The sequence below is a fragment of the Convolutriloba macropyga genome, chromosome 1 (assembly GCF_964194025.1).
Source record: "Convolutriloba macropyga chromosome 1, txConMacr16.3, whole genome shotgun sequence".
Classification (NCBI taxonomy): Eukaryota; Metazoa; Xenacoelomorpha; order Acoela; family Convolutidae; genus Convolutriloba; species Convolutriloba macropyga.
The window spans coordinates 59093340-59116425 of NC_134468.1; the positions used below are offsets into that span (position 1 = coordinate 59093340).

Genomic DNA, 23086 nt, shown 5'->3' on the forward strand with positions numbered 1-23086 from the left:
AGTATGTATAGTGCTACTCCTCCGCGTGTAGTATTTCTGTAAAGTGTTTATACTAATTTAGTTTTAAATTTGTCTGCCACGAATTTTTTTGACAACCAAGATTCCGTAATTCTAATAATTTCCGATTTGAGGATTAATTTTGCTATTTCTATCTGAAATTCATCAAAATTTCGGGATGCGAAATTAGCATACAGGTAATATTCTTAGAAAAGTGAACCATCCATCAAACATGTAAGCTTTATTTCGTTGCCCTATACTACTTATCCGACAAGCGTTTGAAAAACTAGTTAGATGATTGTTTGTGTTAATTTTTTCAGCTCAGGACTAATTAATTCCAGTAGCGACCGATCAATCCCCGGCTCGAGGTTTTTGGGTAAATTTTTGTAAGAAATGCGGTGATTGCCGTGAATGCGGTGAAAATAAATATTTCACCGCATTTCACAGCTTTTCTTGCAAAAATTCACCGCAAAATTCACCGCATTTCTTACAAAAATTCACCGCATCGACGCGTCTGGTAAATTAATGTAAGAAATGCGGTGAAAGCGGTGAATGCGGTGAAAAAAAATAATTCACCACATTTCACCGCATTTCTTACAAAAATTCACCGCGAAATTCACCGCATTTCTTACAAAAATTCAATGCATTTGCTTTCCAATGTTTAATCAATCTGATTTAAATTCACAACAAATATCAACGAAGCAAGTGAGAGTTGGCGCAGAGGAATAAGCAGTTGAGGGCGTGCAGGAGGTGAGAGGTTCGAACCCGGGTGGGGACGATTCTTTTTTGTAAGATTAGTGAGAACGCGGTGAAAATGAATAATTCACCGCGATTCACCGCATTCACCGCAAAAAGATGTAATAAATACGCGGTGAAAATTTTTTTTTCACCGCATTTCTTACGAAAATTTATCGCAAAACCTCGACCGGGGTCTGTTTCTTTTCTTTCGGCCTTTCAACTATCATCTCGAACACGCTTGAGAAGATTTTGAAGCTTGTCACTGGATGACGCCACAGTGGTTTGTTTTTGGCGCTTTTTGGTGCCTAATGTTGCAACTTGTCACCGCTTGAAGCATAAATTACTCGAAAATACTGTATTCTACCGTTCCTGGTAGTTTTGCGTACTGCTAATGAGGCCATTTGATTCAGCATACAAATATCTGAGTTGAGCTTGGAAAGACGTTCATTTACATACATGGGAGGCCGATTATTTCTATTTGGTCTCTTTTCTAGAATATCTCTCCAATAATAAAGCTCATTGTTATCATGAAAGCATAAAAACTCAACGGTAACCGTTTTTTGCACTCATTTAGAAAGTTTCCAATCGGATGGCAGTTCTTGTGTTTCACCGGGTCACAGCGGTAGTTCATATTTTGTTCAAAGAAGACCGCCATCTGCCTCCATGGACCAATATCAGTAATCACGGATGCATTTTGTATCACCGAGCAAATCCCTGGAACTATAGCTCTCTTGCTCTGATATCCTGCATTCGATATCTGTAACTCTGTTCTCCGACCTATTCTTTAAGTAATTCAAGTAATTTTTGAGGAATTTGTTTCACTTTTGAATCGGAAAGCTGATCAATTTGTTGGGATAATTCAGTGGCCCTTGTTCGAATTGAACACTTTTTGTCAGTTGACAATTTAGTTCAATTCAGCTTCAAATAGGGCGACCACTCACTATACTCACGCTTAATCTTTTCTGTCATGTGGCCCTAAAAATTTATATAAAATTTAGTGCATAAAATTCCATATATTAAGTTTATCTCAAAAATTAGGCTATCATGTTAATCTGACATTGTTCCGGATTCCATCACATGAGAGAAAATATAATACTTTATTTCCTTGAACAGCGAAAAAACCCTCAAAAGTGGCTACAAAAACAAACGAAAGTTTCAGTATTGATCATCGCATCTCATTTAAAAGCACGTTTCAGGTTGACAAATCAGTTTTATTTCAACAATTGTGGCAACGAAATGTGTCCTCATTTTTATTTTTTACACCAAAACTCGCTCCACTAAACATTAATTCTATTTTTACAAAAAAAGAGGAGCCCAATTGAACTCCAGTGATTTTTCAACCTAGGTTGAGATCCAGACCCAAATTGAGCTATTATCAGACTATACAGACTGATAAGACCTCTGATCAGACTTTCGAGACCAAGATGGCTTCTGATCACACCGTACCCAGACAATAGTCCAGACTACAGTGCGCTTATGATCGGACTCAAACTCAGTCCTTTGTCCAGACTAAGCAGACTATGATCAGACCTTTCAGAGCAAACTGACCTTTGATCAGAGACTACTTAAACACGCACGAGACTTTAACTACCGTTAAAATATGCATTTCATAAAAACTGGTGTCTGCAGTAGAAAATTCAGTGAAATCAATTTAAAATCAAAAGTGTTTTTGTAAAGAAAATGTCATAAAGAAATTTTTCAATTGAAATTTTTGCTCACCATTGCTTAAGATCGCCGGCACCATAGATGAAGTTTGGTAGTATTTATAAGAAACGTTTGAATCAACGGTTGCTATTCCTATTTACTAAGCGACCGACCACTTGTTAGCGGTTGAAATCTTTTGTTCTGATCGTTCTGATCGAAAGCAAGGGACTCCAAATGCGCCTCTGGTCAGAACAGATACCTTTTTCTGGCTCGTGGCATAGCCATTACAATCTACTCATTAGAAAAATGCAAAACTGATCAGACTAAAGTGCGCTCGAGATGGCCTCTGATAAGACTCAAGTGCGCTCTAAACGGCCTCTGATTAGACTCAACTGCGCTCGAATCCGCCTCTGATCAGATCTTCCAGACTAAAGTGACCTCTGATAAGACATTCCAGACCGAATTAACCTCTAATCAGACCTAAAACAGACCATGGTCCACACTATTGAGCGCTCGAACCGCTGTCCAGAACCTGTAATTTCGGTCTGGGAAGACACGGGAGTGCGTTCGAGTGGGTCTTCTCATAGCTCAATTTGGGTCTGGACCTCAACCTGGGAATCAATACTTTTTGATCATAAAATTAAAGGTTGTGTAATTTTTACCCGCCTTAGTTACACTAGATCTTTTCAAGATCCAGTAATTCATCAATAATAAGGGTACCCTAATTTTTCAAAAAATCTGGTTAGAGATTTTAACTATCAATGATGCCTAAGTTTGCACGCATCTTTACATCTACTAGATATTGGATTTTTCCATTGTGTCAAGATTGGTTCGTTAAAATGATTGTTATTGTTTTGATAGTAGAATAGCTGATAAAGCGTTGAAATTGAGTCCGAGTTCTGAATCATACTTTTGATTCGATGTAAGAACAATTAAATAACAGCGCAAAAGGTTGAAGGGAGATTTGTCTTCTCAGTACGCGATCCAGTTAAATCAATCAGTATATATTTAATTCAATTCGTATGCTTCATCTCTATTGATAAGTTATTCCCGGAAAGTTTAGTTCAAAGATGGATTGACATGTGCAATTGAGCTGATGAAATACGAAGAGGAAAATTATAGTAATATTATGGAAACCAAAGGCGTAAAAGTGGGATTCTATTGCAGCAACCAATTTAAAAGCGAACACGTTAAATCTATTTTTTGGCCTGTTATTAAGATCCAAACAAAAATGTCGTGCAAACTGGATAACGGCTATTTTCAGTTTAAAAAACTCATGTCATGCCTGTTAAAAGCATTTGGTATATTTCACTTTTTGTCCACGGTAAATGATCATTACTCAAGACATCATATCATATTAGATTAGCTATCGTAATAACTGTTTGCATAACCAACCGTGAGCGGATTGAGGGGTGGTTGCTGAATTCGATTGTCCGTGTGCCTGTGACTGAGGGGACTGTAATAAGAAGCCCTTAGTGAGTGAGCTCCTCCTCCTGCCCCCTGCTCCTCCAGACACCCCCGACTGTCCATCTAAACCATGGAGTGGGGGCGGCCTGTTTTTCTTCACACAGGGCTCTGAGCCCGCCTCCCCCACAAGGGTTGGCATCCCTGTTGCGCTGGTTGTAGTCGTCCATAGGGTGGCAGAGAGACGTCGCGCACTCACAGTGGCACCACTTCTCAGTCTCTGAAGCAACAAACAAACAAATTGGCTACTATGTTATGTCTAAATTGTTTCATTTCTGCTTCAAGTACGAATCCAGCTGTCTAAAACTATTTCATTTTCCAAGTGATTGGATGTTGGACCTTCTGAGTGATATCACCAGACCTGATGATAGTATTATAATACTATCAATAAATTTAAGGGTGAAGCAAAAAAATTGAATCAAAACTGTACGACTTTGATTCCATTATATTAATTTCAGCATAACTTGCCTTTTTCTTACTCATTTTTGCGTTAAAACAAGCATTTGCGATCTGAATTCGCATATGTTTCAAATGAAACCTTTTCAAACAAGGGCACCGGGATGGCAGATGTGCGCAATAGACAATTGAGGAGAATTATCTTGAAATTTGTGTTTACGCCAAAGGGATACTTTTCTTTGATAAAAAATTCCGTAGTTGAAAACTGTATCCTACGATGCAAAAGCCTACAAGGTCAACGATTATCTTGAACAAATACAGGAGCTAGCTGCCAGAATCCTTACTTTTGAGGAGTTCGCTAGTCGGTACGTTATAGTGCAGGACTCATTCGTTTTGTACAAGATTTGGTGTTAATTTGAGTATTTTCATCTAATTTCCTTCAGCTTAAAGTTGCTCATACTTTCACACAAAAGCTGACGTAAATCAAGAACCGAAGTATTAAACATAACCGACTAAACGTCGGAAGAATTGCTCTTGAACGACTAGTGGGAGCTCTAATCAATTGCAGCCTGCTTCAGTCGGGGGGGAGGGGGGAGGGGTAGCCTAAATGGGACTAAGAAGTTCTATAGTGGGCTTCAAATAAACATATTAGAGGTTAACATATACCACTATTAAGATTTAAAGTAAAAAAATGACACCAGTTTCGGCGCACTTTTTATTTGACTTTTAGTATTAAATTGCCGCCAATTGAGTTCAGCTGCTTGAAATTGTTATTGAGAGAGAATTTTAGATCACGCGAAATGCAAAAAGTCAAGGGCGTAAAAGTCACTCGAAAAGTCAAAACCGTCAAGCGAAAATTTTGCATAAAAAAAGACACACACGTTTACAATAATTGCTATGAACTGCGTTCAAGAACAATTAAAAAGTTCTTGTGTGCATCTGATGTCAACTTGCCGATCTACATATCAAAGCAGAGGCGACATCGAATCGTGACAGGCAAATATTCCTGCCGTGGTCTCAAGCACAAGAAACTTATAATTGAAATTTTCGAATTCAAAATGGCCTTAATCTAACAAATTGGCAGGCATTTATAGTTCGTATCAGTATTAAGATTTACAGATCCATCTAGATATAGATTAACTGCAATGGATTAATTTACAACTTAAGTATGAACCAACTATTCCCCTTGCCTTATATGGCAAGCTAATACTATTTTGCAATTAATATATTGTTCTCCCAACCTGAAAATTTTTCATTGATATCTACTGGGAAGATCAGTGAGTTGGTTTATGATCAATAATTGTGGGTAGATCGAATAGATCACACAGCATTATGGTTATTCGCACCGATAAACTTGTCGCGTGAGCAAATTGAGGTAATGATAGGCTTCGAACGGGACAAAATGTTTTCGATACTACATCACCAGCTTCAGTTAAAACAGACTTTGTTAATAGCAAAGTTCGTTTTGACTTTCAGAAAATAGCTTCTTCTCGGTACATCACAATTCCCCCTAGAATGAATCTAATCCGTTTTCCCATCTGATTAGATGAACAGAGGCATTATATAAGGGATTTTGATTTATAATGCGAGAAATTGAAAATCTAATTGTAAGCAGAACCCCCAACGGAAAAATTCAAATTTTCTAAACGTCTTACCAGAAAAACACCTTGGATAAAAGTTTTGCGGACTGCTCTTCCTCACAATTGTATGCAGTAAAAAAATGGCAGCGTCACGATTGGCCTACTCTACAGCCTTTTTAGAGTAATGAACGTACTTGCTTTCAAGAACAAAAGTTGCTATCCTTAAACTTATTAAAAATATTAAAAATTTAACCAACTGTCTAACTGTTCTTGATACAGATGTAAAACTTTGTTTCTTTTATTTACTATAATCTATTTTTACTTTGCCCGAAGAAATCGCTATATATCATGGTGCTTATCTTAATTTGCCATTTTGATGTCTTTGTCAATGGGATATACGAGAAATTTTGTTGCTGTTTCATACCTCAGTTATTCTCTAATTCTTAAGAAATTCAATTTTCTTGTTTTTTAAACCACTCTTTTTGCCTGAATTCTGTTAGAACGTTAAATTAATTTGGTGAAACAATTGCTAGACGATTTTCTTACTTGCAGAGTCAACTGAAAGACCAAGTTTCATTTACACAGCTTATTCTCAAGTTCAGATTTCAAAAACGTTTTTAATTTCTTATATTCAGTGTTAAGGAGTCCATAAATTCTAAAAATTTAGTGTTAAAAAGTGAAGCTATTCCTGAATCAGTTAGTTTGACTAGACGACTAGGGTTAAATTCGTTTTATGCTGCAGATTTGTAGGTTCAAATGTTAAGAAATCTGGCTGCTGGTACTGAACAGCGTAAAACTCATATTTTTATTTTTTTTATCTTCGGCTTGTTAATACAATCTGTCAAAACTCGGGGCATTGCATATTGTTGACAGTTTTTGAGAGACCAAAAGTGCCGTGGTACAATTATTTTTCTGCCCAAATATTTCCAGCCGCATTAAATAGAGCTCCAGCTCATTTCATGGGAAAATTTCACTTCAAAATTGATGCACTTTCAGAACCATAAAAATAGAAGTCCAAGTTCTCAGATCTGACTCTGCCAGCTGAGACGAAAAACGCAAAAATAGATAATAACAGAACATAAATCAATTTTGAAGAAATGTTAAAACTGCTGTGGATCTCAGAGCTTAGGAAATCTTTGACACGCCTCTGCCTGTAAACAGTCAACTGCAAAACTACAAATACTTAAAAAATAAAGCGCATTTTTAGCACCTACTTGTGATGCTATTGACTTTTGAGGGGACTCTTTAAAAGCAAAGAGCAGTTCAAACACCTTCAATAAACTACTAAACGGTCAAATGAAGAATAAATCTGACCTAAAAAAGTTAAGAATAAAATGCTGCACTGCAATAAAAACAGAAAATTTTTCAAAAAAAAATTAACTTTGAGGATGATATCTATTGTGACAACGATACCGTGAGTCAAAGTTCAACCAATTAACGAACCGTGCGGAATTTGAGACAATATCAAAACTTGGCGCCCTAAAGAACTTCGGAACCGCCTCGTTTAGATCTTTCACGCTTGATAGGTTTTGTAACATTTGCTATTCGCAACCTCCTATGGTTAATACAATCAAATATTTCAAATGTTCACTTCCAAACAATTGTCAGGTTTTGCAAAAGATATATTGGTATTTTTCACATACACTTGTATCTCAAATTTAGGTTCATTTTTGCTCCATCCTATTAGTTAGGGGATTAAATGATCATTTTTATCATTCACTTATTCTGTAATTGTTCCGACCCCACTTTTAGTGGGTGGAGGAACTATTTACTCAACTGGGTTTTTTCTGTTCAGTCAATTTTGGCCGATCGATATATTCATTGCAGAGAGTTGTAAGTGGTATCATTAGAAAGCCCTTCCAGCATAGAATATGGAATTAAAGAGATTTTTTTGATTTTTTTTTTACAGGAGGTTATCGAGTTTTAAACTTGGAGAAAAGTAGTGAATTCCATTGTTTTTGTTCACATTTTCCGTAATTTTTGACCAAAATTTTGTTAATTTTGCTAAAATATCTTGAAATTGTTAACCGTATTGGAATTGATCTTATCCTAAAAGATATAGGGGGTTGCTGAATTGTTCGATCAGAGCTTTTTGGCTAAAATTTATGAAAAATTTTTCAAAAATCAGACTTTTTTGGTCAAAAATGGGACCAAATATGCATTTTTGGCCCGCTTTCACTGCATTTAATGAAAGTAGACACCTTAAAACTGCAGCCATATTCATCACAAGCTTGAAGAGAGAGCTAGTTTCACTCCTGCTGGTTTTAAGAGTCTTCAGAAATCATAATTTTGCCAGATTTTTGCAAATTTAATCACGATAGTTAAACGAAACGCATTTTTTATTTTGGATATACTGAAAAATTTTGTTTAAAAATTGATCTATTTTACAACCATTTGAACAATTGAATGTCTTCTTAGTCGCGCAGCAATATCAGGGCTGATATTGATCTCACCGTGGATCCATACGGTAAAAAACTTTAGATTTTCATGGGGCGGGGCCTTTTTTAAAAAAAATTCCGCATATAGTTTCTTATGCATCTTGCTGACAAGAATCTCAAATAAGGGCTCTTTTATCGAGAGACACAATTTACAAAAACTTAAGACTAACGACCATGTTTTAGGGTTCTAGAGTAGAGCTCGTGTTTTTTATGGCTCTGACCAATTGCTTTCGTAAAATTTTTGTGGATTTCTTATGTTTTCTATACATTTTTTAAAACTTTTTGTAGTCCAATGACACAATAGCCCCAATCAGTGATCGGAATGGCTTATTAGGAAGTATATTTGAAGCAGACAATGCTTTCAGTTGTTACCTAATGTCTCTTATAACTTTGAATTCATTTGTTTTAAGAAAATAAATGCTAATTTCTGAGCTTTGCCACCATTTTCTCTTATTTCTCTCAGCTTCGGCGTAGTCTCATTAAAAACAGGCGAAAACCCAATTAATGTTAGTTAATAAATCAATGTCTGTGACGGTTTTCTATTTAACTAATGGATTCTTGGTTTTGACACTACGAGTTTCGATTTTCTTAGTTTAATTGCATATTTTTTCCGTACATTTTGTTTCGTTGTCGAATTATCACATTATTGACAGATCCAGTTGAAGATAAGTATAATTGGGAAAATGAACGGGGTCATAAAAGGCGTATCCGAATATGTAAATTGTTTTTATTGAATATTTTGCGCATTTGGGCTGAGACACTGTTCTCGTGAAAAATTTAGTGATTTTTTTGCGGAAATTTGCCTTTCTTTTGATTGTTATACGACATATACCTGTTTATGATTGCTCTCAAGTACTTTCCCACATCATATAGCAACCTATTTTAACATTTCAGTATATAGCTATTTCTCTTAGTAACTTTCAAGCTAACTTTTAAAAAAAAAAAGACTTTTTCAGCTGTTTTCTTTCTGCTTTGATTTTGTCACACTGTAACTCAATCTCACTAAAAAGAAGTCTCAATTACTTTTGTGGACTCAAACATTATTTTTGCGGTTGGTTATATGTTTTGACCAATTGCTTGGGCCATTTAATTTCATATGAAATTTTCGAGATTTCTCTACTGTTCACTTTTTTTTTGTTTCTTTTTGTTGTCATTTCTATGTAGTCCTTTTATAGGGAAAACCCTATTGATTTTCAAATGAGAACCAGTGATGTTTTACAGCACTTGCAGATAACATCTTATGAATGTAGTACCTTGAACACTGTGGTTTAATATTGTTTGTGAAGTTTTGGCTTCTGCCTGTTTTTGTTATTTTGTCGTCTCGTGACTTAGTCTCATTAATGACAGGCCAAAATGGTTTTCTGAAGTGTTGCATCTTGATTGATCTCTTTTTGTTAAAATTTTATGACCGTTTTGACATTTGAAAAAAAAATATTTTGCAAACATTTGAAAAAAAAATGCATTTTTGAGCTTCGCCATTTTTGTAAATTGATTTTTTTTGGTCGATTTGTAGCTGAGCCTCTGTAATGACAGGTAGGTCAATACCCGTTTCTAGTAAGCTATAATTAAAACAATAATGATTTTCGGGCCAACTAATTGTTTCTCGACTTTGTTAATACTGTTACTACAAATTCTATAACATAATTGAGAATTTTATATATTTGTACATTTTTAAGGACTTTTGTTTTCTTTTCAAGTTATTACGCTAATAGGAGGTCCCATTGGTTTTGAAATATTGCGAAAATGAACATTTTCAATGCTCTTCGTAACAAGTTTTCGGTTTCAACCGTTTTAACGGTTTCACTGCCATTTCCTGCAAAGCTTAGTTTTGCCGGTATTTGTCCTTCTTTTTGTAGTCGTATGACGTAAACTGGATAATGACAGGTCTCAATTGCTTCATATGCAAATATAAATGACTTTTTAAGTGATTTCACTTATTTTCCGGTGATAATAATCATTTTTGAAATCAATTGTTTTCAAAAATAGAGACGTTTTTCTAACTTCGCACCTTTTTGCTCTGTTTGTCGACCTGTAACCCAGTCGAATTGAGAACAGCTCCCATGTCTTTTCTATTGAAGTAAAGGTTATTTTTTTGTTTAGGGTTCATCTGATGCAAGGTTGATTTTGTTATAACTTTTTAAAAATGTAGACATCGAGTTTTAGTCGTAATTAATAATTGTTATTTAATTTTTATTATAGTCTTTTACAGTAGTCCTATTAACAACAAGTTTTATCGACCCCCTAGCGTGGCCTTATTGTATTCCATTATGGTTTACTGAGCAATATGAATGTTTTTGAAACTTTTCTATCGTTTCATCATTTGGTAACCAATTGAGTCAAGAATGTGGATGAGCGGGGTCGGAACATTATGTGCGTACGCACATTACCGAGCCTCCTTGTTTTCATTAACAATTTAAACATAGATTTGTTAACTTAAAACAAGACTTCGAAGTAATTTAGGAGACTACAGGCAAAAACTAAAGGCTGAAAAAGCTCTTCAACTGACAATTGCAGGTATAGGGTATAGGAAAACTAACCTGAAAATCAAAAGAGATAAATCTCTGTTTCGATTCAGTTTTCATTTCAAACTCAGTGATTTCGAGCTTATAAACTTTTGACGTACAATAGCGTAAAGCGAATCTCCAGTAAACATCAAAAAGCAGACAACAATCTCAACGCAATATTTATCTGGATAAGTCAAAAATAGCCACCGGCTAATCGCAATACAGGAAATGCAAGTTCAATTTCGCTTATTTGTGAAAAAAGTGGAAGATAATAACCCCAACAATGATAAAAATCAGACCGAGTTATTCCGGGCAATTTACTTCAAGTTGAGAGAGCAATAATAAAACTAAGTTGCAGGTCTGTGTGCATGCAATTTGCATTTTGATGAGGTTAGCCATAGAAAAATATCATTTTTCCGCCCCAAAAACAAAAATTTCATCAAGGCGATAGAAAACAATCAAAAATAAATCAGTTCATAATTTTCAATTTAGCTCAAGTTTTGGTCAAAAGATGATTGAAATTGATATAACAATATATAATTGGTTGTGTTAGTGGCAAAAATACAAGTATAAACAGTAAATTCCACCATATTAAAAATGCTTTCAAGTAGTTCTTTCAAAAACAAGGTCAACAAGCTGTAAGACCCTGAATGTAATAAAAGTGAAAAGTAGAGAAAAGAGGGTTATGTGGTGAAATCTTATCCGCTCACGTAGCTAATTTTGGGGATAAAATTGAGGCTCTCTTATTTCAAATTACACTTTTCATCCCCTTAAACTAACCTTCATTTTGCTTGTTCACGCTTTAGTACCTTCACGTCGTTTCACCAGACACGGCTGAACAACCACGGTCGATGGACATGTAAGTGAATAAATAAATAAGCTTACAAAGTAAACCTTTAATTAAAAACGGTGTTATCAGATATCCCTGAAAGCATCAAAAGTTATCACAGAATTTTCCAAGTTGTCTGTATTTGTAGGTCAATAACTGTATTTGTTAGCGCGCTTTGTTTGTTTTTGCCTATGCCCAAGCCGCTGTTATTCAAAGTGGACTGATGGCGTTCGTTTGTTTGTTCATGCATTCGAATGCTTGGCGTCAATTGCCCTCACAACAGGAAAAGCGCAACCAGAAACAGCTTCAAATGGCAAGCAGTAAAAGGTAATTTGGGATCGAAACCGCAAAAAGCACAAAATTGTGTCTATTTGATTCTCAGAAACAGAAAACCAAAGCACATGTAAACAAGACAAACACTTCCTGAATAAAAATTGTGACATTCCGTTTTGATATTTGAAGCTAGCCGAAGCCGACGGGGAAAATGCGGGCTAAATGGCCCCAAATGCCTCAGCACAGAAAATACAAAGAACGGGTAAACTAATTTGGGTAAAAGTATGAATGAGAACTGAATTTCAAACCAGGAAGCAACGAATTCGTAGCATCAAATGCCATTTGTTCACGGGCACAAGCACACACACACAAGCAAGCACCTATATGGGGCATAGACATACACTTGTTCACGTATGATGGTAACATGAAACGTTCAACAAACTGAGAGCAAGGTGGGGTTTATAAAGTAGGGGGAGCGATGGCGGAGAGAGGGAGGGAGGGAAGGGGAGGGAGGGAGGTAGAGTTAAGGGTGGGTGGTGATTGTGTTTTCTGTGAACTAGACTGGGTAAAGGAATGTGAGGGAGAGTGAGATATGGAAAAGGAGGTATAGCTCTAAATCACATTATACCCCCTTGGGTTCAAATTGCAACACCATGTGTGTAATCTATATTTATCAAAGGGAGAGAGAAAAGTGAAGTATCGACTTCACTAAATGTCACTACAGAGAACTCTTTGTTAATTTGCACGCATGAAATATTTGGCCAACATTTTCAACCATCAGTGAGCAAAACTGCAATTCAAAGATTGATTATCAACGATTAAAAACGGAATATTGGAGCCGTGCTGAAAATAAAAAGCAATGATTACGGAGTTGAAAAAAGTAATAATTGTTTGCTTTTCCGATTGGGCTTAATTATTCAGGAATTATATTCAGTCTCGTACGCACATTAAAAGATCAAAGAAATGGTATAAGCATTTAAACCAATTGTTCGTTATTATAAATCTTGGCAATGACGAAACTAGGCAATAATATTTTTTATTTAATCGTCATTTTCCTTTTTTCAAAAATTAGCTCATAAAATGAAGAGCCACGAAGAAACTACAGTTAGTCAAAATATAACTAAAGATCGATTAGGCAATTACAAATCAAGTCGGCTGCAAGATTTGAACTGCTTGTATTTTTTTCCGCCAAACAGAATAAAAATTGAAATTTGTCTAGTTACAGCAAGATATAAAAAATTGAATAGGTAGAAAAGTAAATCATATATCAATGAAAATGAGAACTACGTATATCACTCCCATATTCTCCTGTTCCAACTATCAGATATTCAGAGTAAAGAGACATGTAGATAAGTGGATTTATTGATCAGAGGAAAAGTACAAAAATAGATGCAATCAGACGCAAAGCATCTCTTAACAAACAAACCAACAAACAAGCAACATGCGCCTCCTCTTCCATTGACGTCACTGGATCAACACCGATTAAACATCAAACGGCACAGCCATAACAACCAATTCAGTTTTATATATGTGACTGGAGCAATTCCCAGCTAAATACTTAATTTTACCTTGAGCGTTTATGATTACTCTTTCGAAGTTCAAAAAAAAAAGAAAAAACACCTGAAAAAAGGCGTTTTCTACTAGAAGATATATCTAGTTTGCTCACACCCATGCAAAAGAATCATAGAAAATCTGTTCTGAATAGTTCCAGCGTTAGTTTTTTAGCAGGAATGAAAGATGAAAAGCAGAACACACCCCTTATGTATAGCGTAAGATTATGAACGATAAAAAGTTCTTCCAAAATGTTATTTTGCTCAATACTCAACATATCGACGAACACTTGCAGTTCAGATCAATTCTGCCCGGGTCGAGCTGTCACCGCCAGCCAATGGAAAATTTTGTAAGATAAGCGGTGAATGCGGTGAAATTAATGCGGAGTAAGGGAGGAATTGTGAGATTTAAGCCTCCCTCCCCCCTAAAATTACACCTTTATCTTACATCTTTTTGACACTTTTTCTAAGCGGTGAAATTATGTAATTTCACCACTAGAGTAAGCGCTGAACTTAAAAAAATCACCACATTTCACCGCTAAAATATGTAATCTCACCGTTAAAATTCGCAAATCTTGCAAAAAATTCACCGCGCAGAAAGTAGAATGAATTTGATCAAAACAAAAATACTAGAAGTTAGTGAGAGATTGCGCAGTTGAAGAAGAAGTGCATGACATGCAAGAGGTGACAGGTTTGAACCCTTGTAAGGGCGGTGAAATGCGGTGACTTCTTGTTAGTTCACCGCTTCAATAGAGTGAATCTACAAAATTTTACCGCATTTCAACGCAAAATTATGTACGAAACTTGTGGTGAAAAAAAAAACTTTTCGCCGCTTATCTTGCAAATTTTTCCGATTTTTCTTCGACCCGGGTGGTTGGTCAAAAAATTTCCCGCTAAATTCCGGCAAGAGAAATAATTGTAAAAAAGATCCGTAGATCGCCTAAGGTGACTATATGCGCCAATTCTGAAAGATTTTGATCTCAAGCATGTTAATAGGAATAACCACGAAGTTAAAGTTACATGTTATAAAATCAAAAACACCATATTTTTCCTGCGCACAACTCGACGATCAATAAGGTTCGGTTTCCGATTCTCATGAAATTTTGAACTTTCAAAGCCTGCAATCTCCATTGTCCATTGGAACTCTCAGGTGTCTCTTTTGCCCCTCTTCTATTAACTTATTTTCAATCTTTTCTGAATTTCTTTCAGTTTACGAAAACAATTTCCTGTGATTGAACCGTGACTCCATTTTGACTAACATTGCATTGCGGGAGAAAGGTTTTGTGTAAGCATATTTGAGTATATTTCAAAGTTTCTCATTTTCTTGTTGAGCTTTTTTGTCGTCGTGTGTTTGGTTGTTGAGTAATGTCAAAACATTTAGTTACCGATGTTTTGCCTATATGAAAATCTTCGTGAAGGATTTTTTGTCAAGAAATTTATTATGAACAGTGTAAATTTAAGCTCGAACAAAGAAAACCAAATTTTTATGCCCCATTTAAATTGATTTAAATTTAAATGTTTAATCTCTCAATTAAGTGAGACGGTAAAAATTGAAAATAGCACAATACTCAAAAAGCAATAAAACAATCGACTTAAGATTTTTTAAGTTAGCCCCTAGAGGTGTTTGATAGCATACCAAATGAATTGATTAGATAAACTCCATGTCAAGAAAAACACCAAAAAACCAGCTTTCATCAGTAAATTTCAGTGAGAAACGTTTGAATCCCAGGCAATTGACAGTTGCTAACTTTTCATTTTTGTTGCCGAACTTTCAAAACCTTTATTTCTGTTTTCCTTCGTATTTTATCTGTCATAACTTTTATACACTGTTCATTTGATCATGAAGTAAAATTGCTGTATCATCTGTATATTGTAAAACATTAGAGTTCTTCCCTCCATAAAATTACATAAATTTATTTGAATAAAGAAATAAACGAGTGGGCCTAACATAGAAACTATTCTATTCTAATCTCATAAAAACTATTCCGTCTACAAGACGCTATTCCCTATCTCTTCTCAAAAAATTTTAAAAAATCTGGAAATGTCGCATAAATTAAATGTTTTTGTATAAAAATGTTAGAACCAAATACATTGTTAAGATCATTTTGCGTAAAGATTGTTGAACGAAAAGGTTTTAAAAATTTTTCCTGTTAGGGCAAATAATGTATAAAGACACTGATTTCGTTTTGGGAAAATAAAGTGATAATTATTTTTTTCATATCTTAAAGTTCTGTCAATTTTCGCTATTTTATGAGTAACCAAAAATTATCAATAGTTTTTAGGATTTTAGGACAATAACACCTTTATCTTCTAAGTTGTGAATTTATGTAGTTTCACCACTAGAGTAAGCGGTGAACTCACGAAAAATCACTTCCTTTTACCGCTAAAATATGTAATTTCAGCGCTAAAAATCGCAACTCTTACAAAAATTCACAGCGCAGAAGGTAGAATGGATCTGATCAAAACAAAAAATACTAGAAGTTAGTGAGAGATTGCGCAGTGGAAGAAGGAGTGCATGACATGCAGGAGGTGAGAGGTTCGACACATTGTAAGGGCGGTGAAATGCGGTGTTTTCTTGTAAGTTCACCGCTTACAAAAGCGTGAATCTACATAATTTCAACAGATTTCAACGCAAAATTCTGTACAAAATTTGCGGTAAAAACAAAAACAACTTTTCACCGCTAATCTTACATATTTTTCCGATTTTACTTCGAATGAGGTGATTGCTCAACAAATTGCCCGCCTAAATTTTAATCAAAGTTTTCTACCTCTTCAAAAATAGACAAGAGAATTAATTTAGAAAAGATAAACTGCAAGTTAAGAATAACATCAAAACGCCAGCTTTCATCACTCAATTTTAGTGAGAAACTTTTGAATTCCAGGCAATTGACAGTTGCTAGCCTTTCATTTTTGTTGCCAACCTTTCAAAGCCCTGATTTATGTTTTCCTTCGTAATTAATCTGTCATAACTTATAAACACTGTTCATTTGATCATGAAGTAAAATTGCTGTATCATCTGTATATTGTAAAACATTAGAGTTCTTCCCTCCATACAATTACATAAATTTATTTGAATAAAGAAATAAACGAGTGGGCCTAACATAGAAACTATTCTATTCTAATCTCATAAAAACTATTCCGTCTACAAGACGCTATTCCCTATCTCTTCTCAAAAAATTTTAAAAAATCTGGAAATGTTGCATATATTAAATGTTTTTGTATAAAAATGTTAGAACCAAATACATTGTTAAGATCAATTTGCGTAAAGATTGTTGAACGAAAAGGTTTTAAGAATTTTTCCTGTTAGGGCAAATAATGTATAAAGACACTGATTTCGTTTTGGGAAAGTAAAGTGATAATTATTTTTTTTTCATATCTTAAAGTTCTGTCAATTTTCGCTATTTTATGAGTAACCAAAGATTATCAATAGTTTTTAGGATTATAGGACAATAACACTTTTATCTTCTAAGCTGTGAATTCAGAGGCTTGGATATTTCTATCCACCATGACTCAAAAGAAACTTAGTCCTTTCTTTTTGATTGAAAACCGCATTGGTGGTCGTATCCCTCCACCTCCCTTTTTTCCAGTTTAGTTACTGATGAGCACCACGGATTGGGAATAAAGTGATGACTTCTGCATAAAGATTTTGAAATTTAGATTTTGTTCAGTTAACCATGTTTTGTTAATAGCTATGAAAGACACTTGAACAAGAGTAGTCAAAAAATTTTTAGTCTTTCTTATTATTAAAGCATCAACTTTTCAGGGAACAATACATAAAAGAACTTTCTGTCCAACTCTTTTCTTTGGAATAAAAGTCAATTGTTTTCAAGTTCTCTGTATGAGTTGCGCCCGGATTGGCATCAAAATCTCAAATTTTATATTGTATAAAGGGCAAATACTGTATAAACACACTGATTTTGTTTTGGGAAAGCAAAGTAACATTCATTTTTTTCGTTTCTTAAGGGTCTGTCAATTTCGGCTATTTTGGGAGTAACTAAAAACAATAAAAAGTTTTCAGGACTAAGACTGTTACCTTTCCTGAAAATAGGAGTTAAATATCTTTCAAAGCATCAGCGACAATCTTTTCATTTATACAGCCATTAATAGCGAACTGCAAATGGTCCAAAGAACAATTCACCTTTTATTGCCCAGCAAGTTATAAAAACATATCCGATGGATTTTTAAGTTGGTAGCATATAAAGAGCCTTGTGTAGTCCTTTCCAGCTGTCTGGTCTGACATTGAATTCAGTTGCCTTAAATTCGAAGGAAAACGTCTTCAGGAGCAGATTCTTCGCCATTGTGAAATCCAAGACGATCAGAACAGTTGCGTCAAACGGTTGGCATTTCTCTTTCCAGCTCAGGTCAAGCAGGTGATCTTCTTTCAGCTTTGCAATCATCTTCCTTTCGCATATCTGAGTAAAATCTAAATTTGATACATTTCCATTGCTCTTTTGAAATTGGGAGTTTCTCAAAAAATTGTTCTGAATACATTAAATTTACATTTAAACTTAGTTCTTATATCGTATTTATCTTAATGCTCCTTACATTTTATTTTCAAGGATGAATGATTTTCAATACTGAAATACTCTTTTTCAAATTTTGACTCTAAAATATCATTTTGGAAAACTTGTTTTTAGGAACAAAGCAGAATAAAAACAAATTCATCCTTAAAACCCAGTCACTTAATTTTTGTTCTTTATCCGCAATGAAGTTCTTTAGTACTTGTTTCCGAGCGTCTGTAAAAAAAGTTTTGTCGTGATCTCCAGAAACGCTTAGATTATTAGTGCTAGAACTAATATTTCAGATTTCTGGGGTCAACTCAAAGCGAAGAAATATTACGAAGATTACGTTCGACCAAATTGGCACACTTAGCAATAAATTTTCTATCAGAGGCTCAGATATTTCTATCCACCATGACTCAAAAGAAACTTAGTCCTTTCTTTTTGATTGAAAACCGCATTGGTGGTCGTATGCCTCCACCTCCCTTTTATCCAGTTTAGTTACTGATGAGCACCACGGATTGGGAATAAAGTGATGACTTCTGCATAAAGATTTTGAAATATATATTTTGTTCACTTAACCATGTTTTGTTAATAGCTATGAAAGACACTTGAACAAGAGTAGTCAAAAAAATTTTAGTCTTTTTTATTATTAAAGCATCATTTTTTCAGGGAACAATACATAGGAGAACTTTCTGTCCAACTCTTTTCTTTGGAATAAAAGTCAATTGTTTTCAAGTTCTCTGTATGAGTTGCGCCCGGATTGGCATCAAAATCTCAAATTTTATATTGTATAAAGGGCAAATATTGTATAAAGACACTGATTTTGTTTTGGGAAAGCAAAGTAATATTCATTTTTTTCGTTTCTTAAGGGTCTGTCAATTTCGGCTATTTTGGGAGTAACTAAAAACAATAAAAAGTTTTCAGGACTAAGACTGTTAACTTTCCTGAAAATAGGAGTTAAATATCTTTCAAAGCATCAGCGACAATCTTTTCATTTATACAGCCATTAATAGCGAACTGCAAACGGTCCAAAGAACAATTCACCTTTTAATGCCCAGCAAGTTATAAAAACATATCCGATGGATTTTCAAGTTGGTAGCCTATAAAAACCTTGTGTAGTTCTTTCCTGCTGTCTGGTCTGACATTGAATTCAGTTGCCTTAAATTCGAAGGAAAACGTCTTCAGGAGCAATTTCTTCGCCATTGTGAAATCCAAGACGATCAGAACAGTTGCGTCAAACGGTTGGCATTTCTCTTTCCAGCTCAGGTCAAGCAGGTGATCTTCTTTCAGCTTTGCAATCAACTTCCTTTCGCATATTTGAGTAAAATCTAAATTTGATATATTTCCATTGCTCTTTTGAAATTGGGAGTTTCCCAAAAAATTGTTCTGAATACATTAAATTTACATTTAAACTTAGTTCTTATATCGTCTTTATCTTAATGCTCCTTACATTTTATTTTCAAGAATGAATGATTTTCAATACTGAAATACTCTTTTTCAAGTTTTGACTCTATAATATCATTTTGGAAAACTTGTTTTTAGAAATAAAGCAGATTAAAAACAAACTCATCCTTAAAACCCAGTCACTTAATTTTTGATCATTATCCGCAATGAATTTCTTTAGTACTTGTTTCCGCGCGTCTGTAAAAAAACTTTTGTCGTGATCTCCAGAAACGCTTAGATTATTAGTGCTAGAACAAATATTTCAGATTTCTGGGATCAACTCAAAGCGAAGGAATATTACGAAGATTACGTTCGATCAAATTGGCACACTTAGCACTAAATTTTCTATCAGAGGCTCGGATATTTCTATCCACCATGACTCAAAGGAAACTTAGTCCTTTCTTTTTGATTGAAAACCGCATTGGTGGTCGTATGCCTCCAACTCCTTTTTTTCCAGTTTAGTTACTGATGAGCACCACGGCTTGGGAATAAAGTGATGACTTCTGCATAAAGATTTTGAAATATATATTTCGTTCAGTTAACCATGTTTTGTTAATAGCTATGAAAGACACTTGAACAAGAGTAGTCAAAAAAATTTTTAGTCTTTCTTATTATTAAAGCATCAACTTTTCAGGTAACAATACATAGGAGAACTTTCTGTCCAACTCTTTTCTTTGGAATAAAAGTCAATTGTTTTCAAGTTCTCTGTATGAGTTGCGCCCGGATTGGCATCAAATTCTCAAATTTTAAGAATAATTGCAGTGGTTGTTAATATATAGGTAATACTGATCGAACCAAACCCAAATGCAAACACAATGTTCAAATAAATCTGAAAAATTTATATTTAGTTTGTAAGATATAATTTGAGCGACTTTTGAAAAATCAACCAGGCAAGCGCTGCAGGTTACTGAAATTTATGATGAAATACTATTTGATGCAGGGCCAAACATCTATAGAGATATTGGTTCTCGCAGCTTTCTGTTACCTTGAGCATATTGCGCATGTAACCCAAATCGAGAGAAGTATTGTAAAGCCAATGTAATACAACCAATTTGCCGCCTCTATTATACACCAGAAGAAGAGTTTACTAACAACATGATGTAATACATGGTGTTCGGTAGTCAGATTTAATCATCAATCGTTTCATGAAACCTTAGAAACTAAAAAAAAATAAGAAATTTAGGCTGTAAAAACTTCACTTCTCATAAGAGAATAAATAAGTTTTCTGAATCCCTGCCACATAAAATTTTCGAGACAACTAACAACGCTTATCAGCTCTTAAAGAATGTTATCAGACAGACTATGAGCATCAAAGGAATTCTTATCTTGTCAGACAATTTTTCGTAAACTTTTTTATAAAAAACCTCTTCTATAACGCTGTTCCCAGTTCTGTTTGTATTAAAAATAGGTTGAGAACAAAAAATTCAGAAACACATCCGGGGAAAAGATAATCATAAAAATCTTAATATGGTTTTGCTAAACGAATACCACGAAATATACACCCCTGCAATCCAGAAAAAAAAGGAAAATTGCTGCGTAATTTCGTAATAATTTTCCTTAATCAATCCAAGCTGCAAAATCTATGCGCCTGGTATTACCAATTTCCTGGCCAGTCAATTGCTGCATTTGCTACAAAAGTCTCAAAGTTAGCCAGTAGTAAGCACATAAAAAGCGGGCGACAATTAATAAAATGACATTTCTGATGCCTTCGGCAAATTGAAGGAGTCAAAGAACATAGTTAAGCATCACATATTTCAACAACCACACGTGCAAGTATTTACGCCATGTATTTTAGCAAAAAATACAATTTTAAAAAGAATTTATTTAATAAGAGAGCTTACTTTTATTCAAAATTATAGCGGACCGGTTCTGAACCTTCAAAAAAGTCCAGTTCAACTGTAAACTGCTATATATTTCAATAGTTCATATGAACTGGAAAATTAAAGGTCTCATTGCTGTTATACGGTATTTTAAAAACTGCGTTTCATCATAACACAAAGAACTCAAACGATGCTTTAGTTCGCTTTCCTTAAACCTTAAATTTATTCCGTAAAGTAAACTGACTGTGGAGCAACAATTAAAACAGGAATAGTGTGAAAAAAATATGTAAGAGCAATGAAAGTATAACGTGTGATTGATTTAACTAATATGCAAGTGAACGAAGACTACAAAATGATATATAAAAAGGTTTGAAGTTTTCGTAGGAAAACTCCATGCCTTCTCAAAGAATGATCTTTGATCTTCAAAAAAATTGGTCGGCATAAAAACTCTCTGCATGTTGTACATGCTGTTCTTGAAGTGTATCTTCAATAACGAGCCACTTACCGTTTGTTGCTTTTTGCATGATTAAACGGGGGAAAGATGGACTCTGCCCTAGAATCCAAGCAGAATTCCGCGTCTTTTTTGTTAGAAGCACAAATTTGAGTTTCAGAAAACTCCAGAGTATTGTTACAATTCTGTTACAAAAAATTTCAAGGAAGAACTTCCATGATGAAATAGGTATTCTTATGAAAGATCTGAACAGATTTTACTACGTACACAACTTAGTGTCGCCTGTGCAAGCGTTTATCTAGATTCTCTTCAAAAAAGATGAAATTTTTTCCAGAACATACATCAATTCTAGTTCAATCACCTCAATCTAATCGGATAAATAGAAATGAACAGCAATCAGACTGATGCTAAATTACTCCCTCAAAACAGTTAGAATAACGTGTAGTCAAAATCTGAGTACTTTCTTTTGTCAACGGTTGTAGTAAGTAGGTTGGTATGCTTAGCACCTCATCTGTTACAACCATCCTAATTAAAACACTCGTTGACAAATGTAACAACTAAGATTACAGCTGTATATGGTGAACCTATTTTTAAACAGTAATTTTAGTACCAATCCGGAAGCCGTTTATTTAACAATTATACCCACCTAATATATTTGATCATATAATTTGGTACATAAAGAGTTCTGTGTACTAAAACTTGTCCAGGAGTGTAGTGAGTCAGTTGGTACAAAATATAAGGTTGAATTAAAACTGTTAAGATAAATTAGTTGTCGTATTTGCCAAAAGCCTAATATTCCGCCATTAGTAACCTGATAAAAAGCAGTAGTTATTAAAATTGACTTTTCTAATGCGCTTGGAAAACTGAAGCATTCAAAAATTAAAGTATAACTACTCATATTCTGACAACCATATGATCGTCCTTATTTTTTTTAAAAAACTTGGAAAGAAAAGTTGTTGTGCAGAAAAAACATTTAATAGCACAAATGATTTTAATTGAAAATTGGTGAGCGGACAGGTTTTGATGCGCTGCAAAACTCCATTTCAACGGTAAATAACTTTGTTTTTCATGAGACCATGGCTTCATTTTCTTATTCTGTAATACCATATTCCAAAAATATTGCGTTTCTTCATAACACATAGAACTCAAACGATGTAATAGTTAGCTTTTCTTAAACTTTAAAATTATTCCGTACAGCAAATTTTCTTGAGCGCAATAGGCGAAATAGAACTACAGGAAGAAAACTGAGTAATGGAAACTTTACTGACTGATCTAACCAATATCTAATTCAGAAAAACCAACAAAATGATACAAATAAAAAACAAAATGATACAAATAAAATTAGTTTGGGTACCAATCTAGTAGCCGTTTATTTACCAACTCGACCACAATATAGTTAGTCAAATAGTTTGGTATGTAGGTTAAGTTGCAATCTGAGTTGTTACTTTTGTCAACGA

General features: G+C 34.5%; 1 protein-coding gene across 6 annotated transcripts in view; it reads right to left on the reverse strand.

The window, feature by feature from the left end:
• Positions 1 to 3079: 3079 nt before the first annotated feature.
• The window catches only part of LOC142340946 (uncharacterized), a 193822-nt gene continuing 173815 nt past the window's right edge, over positions 3080 to 23086 (reverse strand). For 4 of the 6 annotated variants that reach the window (XM_075391730.1, XM_075391738.1, XM_075391748.1 and 1 more), the window contains exon 7: positions 3081 to 4063. In XM_075391730.1, the coding sequence (XP_075247845.1) occupies positions 3746 to 4063 (318 nt within the window). In that variant the 3' untranslated portion in view covers positions 3081 to 3745. Of the gene's footprint in view, positions 4064 to 23086 lie in introns of all 6 variants that reach the window. The other 2 variants (XM_075391766.1, XM_075391768.1) reach the window with 1 other exon arrangement.